We start from the raw sequence: 12,548 nt of genomic DNA on the forward strand, positions 1-12,548 counted from the left end.
GGCATCAATAAAGAGAATTACTTGGAAGTAAATGAAAAATGGTGTGTAAGTAGGTTAATCCCTCTCTGCAATCAATAGGTGATTATAGGAAGTTGGTGGATGTTATGAGGTAGACCAGTTCCAGCTCACTGCTTGTTGCCTAATTGGTCCCAGTAGTTTCCACTGACTGCTTGTTTTTGTTTATTGCAGGAGCATGCGAGTGTGAGAGGTCTGGCTGCCTGGATGGAGAATGTGATTACTATAGTCTGAGTGAATGTATGTGCAGGAGAGACAGTGATTGATAGTGAAGGATTGCTTGTTTACCGAAGGCGTGCACTCGGCTTCTGGAGGCCAAGTGAATGTTTTGAAGGCTGACAACTTACTTGTTGTGATTTCTTTCTCTGATTGACTCTAAAGCAGCTGGCTTACCCAAGCCCGGACTTCGATATGTTGATTTCTATGTTCTTTTTCTAATTAGTTTTGGAGTGAAGTCACGTCTGTGTTAAAGGAAATTACTTAAAGTTGGTGTGGGAATCCGTCATCCTTCCATTTCATTCATATTGTTGAATTATTAATGCTTTAAATAAATAAATGTTTTTTTTATTTTTTTCAAATTTATCTATTTTGCTAACTTTCCTGCTGTGAGCAGATATAGAGACCAGAGAAGTGTCCTTGCGTTAGCCTTTAGCATGATTAGCAATTGTAGAATAACTAAAGCAGTAATGTTTGTTTATTTCCCAAATGTATAGATTATTACCTTTACTGTGAGATTTCCAAAGGATGATACCTTTAAAGAGCAAGAGGATTTGTTTTACCTTCCTGTTATCTGCTGAACATCTTGCTCTCTCTTTGTGTATAACTGCCTGAATGAACTGCAGACAGAAATAAAATGCAGCTTTTACAGCAGATATATTCCAGCACTGTTATGTTTTCCGTCAGCAGAAGAATAAAGTTACTTTGTTTTGCTTTCCTGCTCCTTTCTTCACTCTCCTAAAGAAGACAGCCTGCTAAAGAGCAGCGCGCCTTTCACCAGTGAGGCCTACTGGGAACCATGTGAACCAAGCCGAAGGTTACAGACTCATGAGGTCGTTTGCCTTTCATAGCTTTCCCCCAAATTTATTTCTGTGCAAATACCCCCTATGCAGTCACCTTACATTCCTGGTAACTCGACGCTCCATGTTGCTACGACACAGCAAAAATGAAACCATATGTTTCATCAACATGTGAACTCTCTGAGAACACATGCTACTGCTGGGAGAAACCGCTCTGGGAAAGGCCTCCGCCATGTCGACGGCTGCCAAGACACACAGTCACACCGAGCCGTTGGACACTTTCTTCTGAGTAATCTGTTTAAGGAAAAAGAGGCGTCAGTCGTATGGTTTCCAGCCCGCCTCGGTCTTATTAAAGTTCAGCTAACGAGGGCCGGCTCATCGCCGTGTGATCCCAAACAAATTACCACCCTAAGTGATTATTGCAAGATGCGAGCAGATTGTGTGTGTGAGGGCGTTTAATTGAGGTGTTATGTAGGAACACTAATAAAAAAAAATAAAGTGGTTGGATTTACTTTTGCAGTTGCGTAATTAAAACCAGAGCTGTGTTTAACTCTGAAGGAAGGCCAGTGTTAAAAGAAAGTGTTCATCAGGCAGAAAACAACTGAAGATTTTTACATAATTCCTCTGGTGTCTCAGTTGTTGTCTAACCAGATCGGGTCATTTTTAAGAAACCTTTCCCATAGAAATTATAAATAGTTGCAGGTTTATGAAAAGAACATTTCTTGAAAGCAGTTTGATGTCAATTTTTGCATAATCTCTCTACATCCAGTAGAGTCCAGGCTCTTCATTTCTCAGTTTTTTCTTTGGATTATCTTGGATTTAAGTCTGAAATTACAGTTTGTTTGATCAGAAACATTTAGGAACAGCAAAATCTTTGAAATACTTTATCTTTCATTTAGTTTAGTTAATTTTGATTTACGGATCTCTTTTTAAAACAAAACTGGAGCTAAATTGTCAAGAGTCAGCACTCGTCTTTAGTTTTTACAGCTAGAAGGTCAGAAATCTGATGTACTGTAGTGATCAACTCCGACCTGAACTTTCACAAACACATAAAGACAATTACAAAGTCAGGCTTCTATCACCTGAAGGACATTCAGGTTTGATGGACTAATGTCCCAAAAAGAACTATTGGAACTTATCCATTCATCAGAAAATACTTTAGAATACTTTTAGTTTATGGATTAGCACCAAAATATATTAAAGAGCTGTTGATGTAGCTTCCAATTAGGAGTAAATGTCCAGAAAACCACAAAACTGCTGAAACATTGATGAAGGCTTAAAAACAAATTGTTTAAAGTTCATAAACATACAAGTAAAGTGTGTTTTCTTTACTTTACAACTTAATAACTTTGCTTGCTTTTTGTTTTTTTTGTTCTCCTTTGCCTTAGAAAAAAAGGCAAACAGAGGTTTTGTGGATAATAAAAATACTTTAGTGTAAAGAAAGTGCTTTTATTACTAGAATAATTCATCATTACAGGCGCTGTGTTGTGATTGGTAATTATTTTTTGTTTCGACACCCTTATGAACTTCAGCCTGTTAATCATAGCAGATTTCCAGCTTCTTTTCCTCATATTTTGCCATTTTAATCTAAAGATGCGCTAAAAGGGAATAGAGATTGAAGTAATTATCCTCATTTCTCTCATCCTCTTATTCTACAACTCGTTTCTCTGAGCTGCCAGGATTATGGGATGAAGCGATTGAGCCGGAGCTCATCCTGCGCATCAATCCATCAGGCCTTGCTGCAGAAAATTCAGCTCCTCCTGCTCTGGGTACAAATGTAGCTGCTGCAGCACAGATTTTTTTATTTTATTTTGTGGAGCATAATAAAGAGAAGACAGGAAGTTATTTATCTCTTCTGGTCCAGTCAAAGTTCCAACATATTTTTTAAAAGTTTGCAGAAGTTTTAAATCTGTTTGTCTTTTCTTCTGCCTGTCCATTTATAACTAAATAGGATCTACTTCTGGGGTGTCCAAAGTGTGGCCCGGGGGCCATTTGTGGCCCCTGGAGTGATTTTGAGTGGCCCACTACCATAATTCAAGAATGATAGAATTTGCCAGCCTCTTGCTGGCAAATTTGCCAGCAGTAATTTGCTGGCAAATTACTATTTGCCAGCAAATTACTGGTAGATGGTTGGAGCAGATGGAGACTTTTTATTTTTAATTAAGACAATTTTACAGACTAAATAAAATCTTGCAGTGAAAAATGTTGGCAACAACTCATAGTATTCAGTAACCAGGCTTTTGTCCAGCTGCTAATGAATTTATAAAATGTGGCTGTATACTTTTAAATGAAAGTGGCATAAATCTTGTTTTTATTGCTATGACTAGATAAATCGCAGACGAGACGTTTCAGGAACCTGCAAAACCCTGTTAACATTTTGGATCTAGGATAAGTCGCATATCCGTTTGCAACAAGAAACATGACTACTTGTTTAATGTATTGGAGCTTAGTTTGTTGTTCACTGTCATGTTTTTCCTTTTTTCTGCCTTATTTTCTTTGGCCTGAGTGTCGAAAGGTTTGGGGATTCCTGATCCACTTGGCTGTTTAGTCCAGTTTTGTTTGTCCTGGCCAAACGTAACCAAAACAAAACAAAGCTATTTGTTTGGCTGCTCGTTGACAGGATTCCCGCTCAGCAGCAAGAGTGAGCAACAATGAACCAAGTGCTGATGATATTGAGAGTCTGTCAGACTGCATGTAATGGAAATATATAACCCGCTCTGAGATCACAGAGATTTCTCCGTTCCCACTCCTCTTCTGCTTCATCTCCCCGTCCTGTCGCGTCGAGTCTGAACTCGTCTCTTTGTCACTCTCCTTTCCTCCTTTTTTCCAATCTGCAGCGGCGTATGAGAGACACAGCGGATCAGACCGTTATGTTTTATTGCCCATTTAAGGCTGCAGGGACAAATGGGTCAGTGGCAGAACCAACAATAGCTTCGGTTTTTGTGCCAGTGGTTCCTGGATCACATTTATGATGTCCTGTCAGTCTTTTTTTTAGTTTCTGGATTGTTTTAATTCTTTTTAGAGCATATATTTATTGATAATAGTGGCTTTCAGATGACCATTTGAAGCAGCGTTTACTTTCTTTGCACAGTACAGAATGTAAATTAAAATATTATTCTAGATCAGAATGAATACAGGAAATAAAAAGTAATTTACAGTCATGGACAACCTTTCAGACTAGCTAACGTTACACATTATTATTTTGATTTAATCTAAAAAAATAAATAAAAAGGAGTACATTCTGTATTATACTTAATTAATCCATCAACAATATATTTTGTTTGATCCAAATTTACAATAAGATAAGGTAAAGGCAAGGTAATATTATTTATACAGCACATTTTAATTTTTACGGTATGTGGTTCATCGGTTTGGATTTGGAAACGCAGTGCTGGATTTGCTTCTTTTTTTTATTATTATTTATTTCGGCGGGACCTCAGGGAATACCAACAGCGCTGCTGATGGAGGCTCTTCGGAGACTGAGGACGTGGTCAGACGTTCTCAGACAGTCCATGACCTTTAAAATCCCCAGACAGACTCTTCTTAAAATATTTAGCTAGAGAAATAAAAAGGAGAAGATTCATTCGTGAATATTAAGCTGTAATAAGTTGCTGATTTCAGTTTATAAAAGTTGTACTTCTTGTGTTGGAGGTCGTATTATTTTGAATAAAGCTGTCCAGTGGTAAATGTTTGAGATGCTTTAGAACCAAAATAATTGTCTGAAGACAGCCCTTTGTCCTGAAGAGAGGTACATGTTTTCATTTAGGAGCCTCCAAATAATCCAACATTGTTCAAAAATGTCCAGTCAGGTGTTCCTAAATGAGTTTGAAATCCCTGTGGTTAAATGGACCTCCATTTTTAACCCTGTATTTGTTCTCCGTTTTAAAAATGATCTGTATTCTGTGCTGCTCTTCTCAAACCATCTCCACCTTTTCTTGCCAACCTTGTCTCCTGCTCCATTAATCCTCCAACTGTCCGTCTCACACTCTGACCTTTTCTTCTTCACCCCTGAATCGGCTCCACAACTTCTACGTCTCTCCTCTCACCCACCATCGCTCCCAGAATTCCTGCAACCATCTAAGCCGATCGTCCAACGTTTTCCTTCTGTTCTGCAGAACCATGAGAGGGAGACGCCACTCCACTGCGCGGCCCAGTACGGACACACCGACGTGGTTTCGGTTCTTCTTCAGGAGCTGACCGACCCGACGATGAGAAACAACCGGCAGGAAACTCCTCTGGACCTGGCTGCACTTTATGGACGCCTGCAGGTCACTGAGAATGAAATTTATGTGTTGTATTAAAAGAATACTGCCTACAAAACGATATAAACACATTCAGGCGACGTGCAGCGACAGTTTATCATGAGTTGTTGTTTGCATTTGTCCAAAAAAGTAGCATGTTTCATATGTCTCCTGCTGGGTTTTTATGTATTATTTCTGGTATCAATGTAAAGATGGCCGAATACAAATGAAGTAAAGCATGCTTCAGATGTTTAGATATTTGATATTAGCGTAGCTAGCTGCTGCTCTCAGCAGAATTACAGTGTCCACATTATTTTGTTGATTTATTGAGTCACTGTATTGCAGATCTCTGTCATGTGACCTGCTTTGTGCTCAGACTCTGTTCCACATTGAGACAAACTAAAGAGAGAGCAGCTGAAACACCAGGAGTTAAAATTGATGCCGTTCAAAACAAGGAGCTACAATTACGTTTCATTTTTTTCTCTCATGCAATTAAATGGGATCATATAGAGTTTGAATAACAAGTCGATTCAAAATAGAAAGCAAATATGCTTATCGCTGGTTTACTTCTTCAGCAAGCAACTCCATTTGAAAGCTTTTCCAACTGGAGAAATATTTCTTTAAATGTCTTTAAAATGTTAGTACTGTCCCTTAAAAGCTTCTTTTTGTCCTCATGATACAGATGGAATGTAGCTTAATTTATTGGTCCTTAAAGGCATCAAATTGATCAGATTCCTAACTGTGAAACGCATGGTTTCACAATCATATTCATTTATTTCAGTAACTCAGTTTACTAAGTGAAAGACATAATGCAGATAAATTACACAAATTAAATTTTCAAGCCTTTAGTTCAGTTGATTATGATAATTTTCTAATTGTAGCCGATGAACAAGCCTTTAATTACTTTAATTAATTAGAATTTCACATCAGACTACTAATAAAAAAAACTGTTTTTTATACAGAAATGTGGGTTTAACTAAAAATATGTCAATCTGCTGCTGGTTTACACCATGGACATTTAGTATTAGTTCAATTTTGTGAAAAATGTGACAAACCACACACAGATTTCTGCTACAAATGTCTGCTGATGTTCTGACGCAGTCACACATTCAGGCAGCTGTAATTGCAGTCAAGCCACACAGGTTTATCTGCCTGCAGATGAATAATTTATGAAAGCAACAGTCTCTTTCTGCATTATAACGAAGAAAGCTCCCTGTGGTGGAAGTTTACTGCCGAAGAAAAATGTAACTTACACCGGAGGAAAGTTTGAGACATATATAGAACTCACTGTAGAAAACAGAAAAGCTGTAAATAAAGGTAAACATTGTTACAGAAACCTGAGCAAAAATATAAAACAAAGTCCTTCTAAATGTACTTGAATATCACCTTTTGTTGTAATAATAATCTGGTTAAATCACAATGAAATAAAAGAGCATTATTGTCAGATTAATGGATGTTTTTTATGACTTTTCAGACCTAATAATGTGACTTTTTTGATAGCCAGGAGGAAATGTGTCGTTATTTACGTGGCGTTTTGCTGTGTGTTTGTGGGCAGGTGGTCCGCATGCTGGTGAGCGCTCACCCAAACCTGATGACGAGTCACACCCGCCTCCACACGCCGCTTCACCTGGCGGCACGAAACGGACACCACAGCACCGTCCAGACCCTGCTGGAGGCCGGCATGGACGTCAACTGTGTGGTGAGTTCAAATCCCTCTGTTCTTTTTGTTTTCTTATGCTTGTTAAAGGATTGGCATTGCAAGTCAGCTCAGGCTGTAAAAGAAAAAATAAAAAATGCTATAGACTTTTGGATGAGCTGTGGCTATGACAACTTTTTCATCACTTGACCTAAATGTTCTGACTTTTTAAACAATATATTTATTGAGTTTTTGCACATATGAAACAGAAAATATTTATTCAAAAATTGAACACTCCGCATATAAAATAAAAAAAAAGAAAATAAACATAAAGAAATGCAAACGCATAAAGGAAAATAGATATACAGATATACACATAAATAAAATAAAATTTTAATCAGTCAACTCTTTTATTGCTCTTTTATTAAAAATATTAGAAATATGAATTAATATTAGTCTTTTTAGGTGATGTTCTATTTTAAAGTAGCAGTTTTTTAAGTTTATCCATGTTTCAATTACAATTATTTCCGTAATTATTACAATCTATTGTTTGAACTTAAAATCAGAACCAAAATGATCCTTCAAATCACCTTCTTTAAATATCGAAGAATTGATTTAGATTAGATGGTTTGATTTACTGGAATACTGGTATATTGATTTAATGGTATAATACTTAGTTTTTAAGGGGTTGTGCTTTTATTGTCAGAATTAGCCAATAAAGACATCCTCAGGCTGATTGATACTCTCTTGGTTATTTTTAGAAACGGTTTCGGTGACAAGAATCCCACAGTTAGAATACTGTTAGCGGCTAACCAGTTCTAGCTAATGACGGTGAAGTTTACCGTCTGATTCAGGGCTTCCTGTTGGTGCTGAACTAAAAGACTGTTTCCCATATTTTGAATAAGTCTGGACTTAAGTACTTGTATCATTAAAATTAAGAATGTGATGGCTTTCTTAAGTTTAATTTAAAAAAAATAAATACAGAAATCATGCTAGTTGCAGCCAAAGAAGCTAGTAAGACGCTGTTTTACAAATGTAGGAGTGAAAGTGGATCCTCTCTGTGATCTGGGCAGCCAAGTAAGTGCTTTGGGGAAATTTTGTTGTTATCAGCCGAGGCGTTATGAGACAGTAAGCCTTGGTTTTGTTTTTGTTACGTCCCAGCTGGATTTCTGTAATAAACTACAGGGGGCCAATTTCTCCAACTCTGGCCTCAATCCTCCGACTGCCAGTTTATTTCAAGATCCGGCTTAAACTTATTTGATTTATTTGAAAGTTTCTTAACTCCTCCGCTCCATTTGGTCTCCCTGAACTGCGACCCGTTTGTGGACTGTTTCGATCTCTCGGGTCAGCAGATCAGAAGAATCCCAAAGCTGTGCTGTTAAAAAAAAAAAAAAAAGTTAAATGCTTTGCCTCTGCAGGCCACACAGGGGGGCTTGCTAGCTCTTCTTAAAGCTCCTTTAAAAACAGACAATTGCTGTTTGTAAAAACAGCATAAAATGTATTTTTTGTTGTTGTTGTCTCACTTCTACAAATTCAAATTTCCTGAAATCTCCAAGCTGTGACTAATTGGTCAAATCAAAAAATGTCCGGTGTCATGTTTTAATGCTTATATATGCTTTTTTTTAATTCAGCAGAAAGATTTAACTGTGACATTTTCTTAAAATAAAGTAATCCACCATGAAAATTGAATGCGTCTATAAGGACATTTACCTGGATAAATCCTTTAAAATCCTCTGTGTGCTGCATTTCAGTAACTGAAGAAACGAGGAGCTGCAGACGTTTGTGTGTCATGAATGGCTTAGGAAGCCGGCAGATTAGCAGTCGCGACGGGTTCCTTCATTTAAACTCGACGTTTTCTCCCCGAGTGTGTATCAGAGAGCCGTGTACACGCTGAACGTGCCTCGCATGGTTTGGTGGTTTGAAATGAATAATTGATTGGGAGGAAAGGGAGAGAGAGAACAGGGTGTTCCTGAGGGGTCCTCGTAGTTCATGGTCTCTTTTCTCTTCATGCATTCATAGGGATTAGATGGGATGCAAAGCTTACTTACTGACAGTTCTCTGCTGAATTGGTTAAATGAGCATTACAAATTGGTTAATTTTATTCTAATCACCGTTGGAATAAATATTTAAAAGTAATCTAACAACATTGTGAGATGTTTGATTCAAGTGTATTTAATACCAAAAGCCAGAATTATATGCTGGTAAAAGTCCAATCCAGAGTGCTTTCATTTAACACTTGCTTGTGGATTTTCTTCTCTCAAAATTTGGATTATTTCTCACCCGATGCGCTGCTGTTCATTGATCATAAAGAGTTGAAGGAAGGAGAAAAAAAAAAAAACACTTCAAGGGATTTATTGCTCAGAGAGTATAAAAAATTCAGGGAGCTGCTGAGTCTGAAGCAACATAAACAAGGAGATGTAAAAGTTTTCTCACTAAACTTGAGACATTTAGAGATGTTACAAAGCTTTGAACAACCTTATTATTGAACTTGTCTAAGCTCCATCTTCCTGCTGTTAACAAGAAACACACATCATATAATCTAAAGGCACTTTACAATAAACTAAATTCAATCCATTCGTTCATTATTCAGTTGGGTTAAAAAGTTTTCTGTTGAAGGAATCCCAGCCAGTCGACTTGCAGCGTCTTTACTGAGCAGACCTGCTAAAATGAAGTTATTCATTTTAGTCTTTAGAGTGCAGATCCCTGAATCAGTGGCATTGCAGTCATTAGTGGCTCCTTCACTCCTTTTATGTGTGTTCAGACTCACTCTGATCTGGAGAGCCGGGGTGTTTCTCAGGCTCCATGCGCCTGGTGAAGATGAGCACAAAGGTCTTTGATATGTCATCTCCTCTGCAGGACTCGCTGCTGCTAGTTTATCAAGCTTTTTATGCAAAGTGGTGCAACCTTTGATAAATTTCATCTTTATTTTACACCCTGCACTTTTGACTCATTTTTTAAAACTGAGAAATGCATAAAAACTGTACCGTTGTGCTTACCATGTTTAGCCACTTATGGTGCAACAGTTTTTGTTCAAAAGAACAAAAGAGCAAACGGTGTGTGCCAACAATCATCTGTGCTGGATAATCTTTATTCTTTTTGCTGTCGTAAGTTACTCATTCACTCCATTTATTTCTTAAAGTGAGGTCTTAAATTATTAAATCTAGTACTAGTGCAAAATTAAGAGTCACTTCCATTGGTTTCTTTTTGTTTTTCTTCAAATTTATTTAAATCAGAAATAGCCAATGGAAAATAAAACAATGTAACTGAAGCTACATTATCTACAGATCATACAGGTAGCTTCTGAAATCTTATAGGAAAGGTTCGATAGGCATAGATTTATGGCTCCAATATGAGAGTTTAGTTATTGAGCTTGATTCATTTGTGTCTGTGGTATTTAAACAATCTAGAAAGACTGCCTGAAAAGAAAAGAAAAAAAAAATGAAAATGAAAGAAATCATTATAAAACATGGATATCTTATGCTGAATTTACTTGTTGGTGACCAAAGTTGTGTGCAATTGCAGTAACTTATCTTTAAGCAGTTACGAGGCACGGTTGCAGCAGTAACTTGACAGGTTGTTGCTAGGTAACCGAGAGTGTGAGTTGCTAGGTAACCAAAGAGTGATCTTGACCCTTTGCACGTGACATCACACTACTCAGAATTCTACCCGCTCCGCCATGACAGACGTCAAAAACCGTAGACACGAATATGGTCCCACTACTACAATTTAGCCTGACCTTAATATTCCCTGTATTTTATTTTGGTCATTATTGTTTCACTTAGTGTTGATATGTGTGTGACGGCAGTGTGTATCAGACATTTATAGAAATACGCAACAAATCGTATCGGTTCACACAACATTTAACAGCCAAATATGATTACATATTTTATGGGACAAGTGGTAACTCCATGCCCTCATGCTAACACTAGCCATATAGATAAAATACAAGGCATTTTACATAATTTCATATTTATTAGCAATGTTTATCATACTGAATGGATTAGGTCACTGTCAATTAACATGCTGGAGACATCACACGTCACCGACAGCATTTATGCTAACCTTAGCATTTTGGATCATGTTAATTTATACCAGGGGTCACCAACTCCAGTCCTCGAGTAACTTTTAGATGCGTCTCTGCTCAAACACGCCTGGATCAAATAAACACTCGTTTTCAGCCTATTGCAGAGAGGAATGAATGCTGGTGAGGGAATTCAGACATTTTGGAGCAGAGGTGAATCTAAAAGTTGCAGGATGGTAGCCCTTGAGGACTGGAGTTGGTGACCCCTGATTTATACACTGTTAGCATACTGAATGATGTTGGCATACTGAATGACACCTGTGATGTGTGATGACACACCACTATACCATGATATGCTGGTAAGTTGAATCCACAGAGTGCTTTCATTTAACACTTGCTAGTGGTGACATCCCAGTGATTCCTGTGATGTCACCAGCATGTTTACTTACTTACATACTGAATTGACTTAATCCATTCAGTATGTTGAATATTGCTAATAAGTATGAAATTGTGTAAAATGCTTATTTTAGGTATAAGGCTAATGTTAGCATGTTAGCTAATATTAGCATGATGCTAATTAGCGTCATGCTAATGTTAGCCATCATGCTAAAATGATGGATAACAATATGCTAATCAATATGCTAATGATGGCATATTGATGGCTTCCATCAATATGCCATCAATAGTATGTATTGCCATCACTACATACTACTAGCACATAGTATCACACTACATCCTAGTAGTATCACATACTAGCATGTGATACTACATGATAGCATCACTAGCATGTAGTATCAACATGCTAGCATCAACATCAACATGCTAGTTAATACTAGCATGTTGATACTAGCATGTAGTATGAATATGCTAGTGATACTGCATGCTAATAGTATCACTAGCATGTTGATACTACTTGCATCACTTAAGCTAAACTTAACATTTTGGATAATTTTAATTTACACACTGTCAGCATATTGGATTGTGTTAGTCCACTAATTTTGTGTTAGTCAACATGCTAGTGATAACCTTCATCCTACTGGTAGTATCAACAGGCTAGTGACTCAATATGCTAATGATAGCCATCATGCTAATGTTATCATGGGTAAAAGCCCGGTCACAAGGCGCTCGCCAACGTGCCCCATCTCCAGGCTTGGATCCAGAGTGGGGATCCAGCCCTGGATCCAGAGTCCAGCCCTGGATCCCCACTCTGTTTGCTTAGTAGGTAGTTCCTACTACGAGCAACGGAACACTAAGTCCATTGTTATAACTCATCATAAGGGCTGCGCTTAGTCTGGTTCCTCACCTAGGACCTGGCTGCCTGGGGTGACCCTACCAGGGGCATAAAGCCCCAGACAGCAGAGCTCCTGGGATCACTGGGACACTCAAACCCCTCCACCACGATAAGGTGTCAGCCCATGGAGAGGACCTAACTACTAAAACAATTTTAAAACCAACTAACTACTAAAGGAACAATTTTAAAACCAACTAACTACTAAAGAAACAATTTTAAAACCAACTGACTACTAAAGGAACAATTTTAAAACCAACTAACTACTAAAGGAACAAGTTTAAAACCAACTAACTACTAAAGGAACAAGTTTAAAACCAACTAACTACTA

General features: G+C 37.8%; 1 protein-coding gene across 7 annotated transcripts in view; it reads left to right on the plus strand.

Annotated features, from left to right (window-relative positions):
* The window catches only part of anks1b (ankyrin repeat and sterile alpha motif domain containing 1B), a 206,927-nt gene that overhangs the window by 62,495 nt on the left and 131,884 nt on the right, over positions 1-12,548 (plus strand). For all 7 annotated transcript variants that reach the window (XM_015036284.1, XM_015036282.1, XM_015036283.1 and 4 more), the window contains exons 4-5: positions 5,147-5,299; positions 6,828-6,971. In XM_015036284.1, coding sequence (XP_014891770.1) covers positions 5,147-5,299; positions 6,828-6,971 — 297 coding nt within the window. The remainder of the gene's footprint in view (positions 1-5,146; positions 5,300-6,827; positions 6,972-12,548) is intronic.

The sequence above is a fragment of the Poecilia latipinna genome, unplaced genomic scaffold (assembly GCF_001443285.1).
Source record: "Poecilia latipinna isolate Pla-1442-1.1 unplaced genomic scaffold, P_latipinna-1.0 Scaffold363, whole genome shotgun sequence".
In the NCBI taxonomy this organism is placed as follows: Eukaryota; Metazoa; Chordata; class Actinopteri; order Cyprinodontiformes; family Poeciliidae; genus Poecilia; species Poecilia latipinna.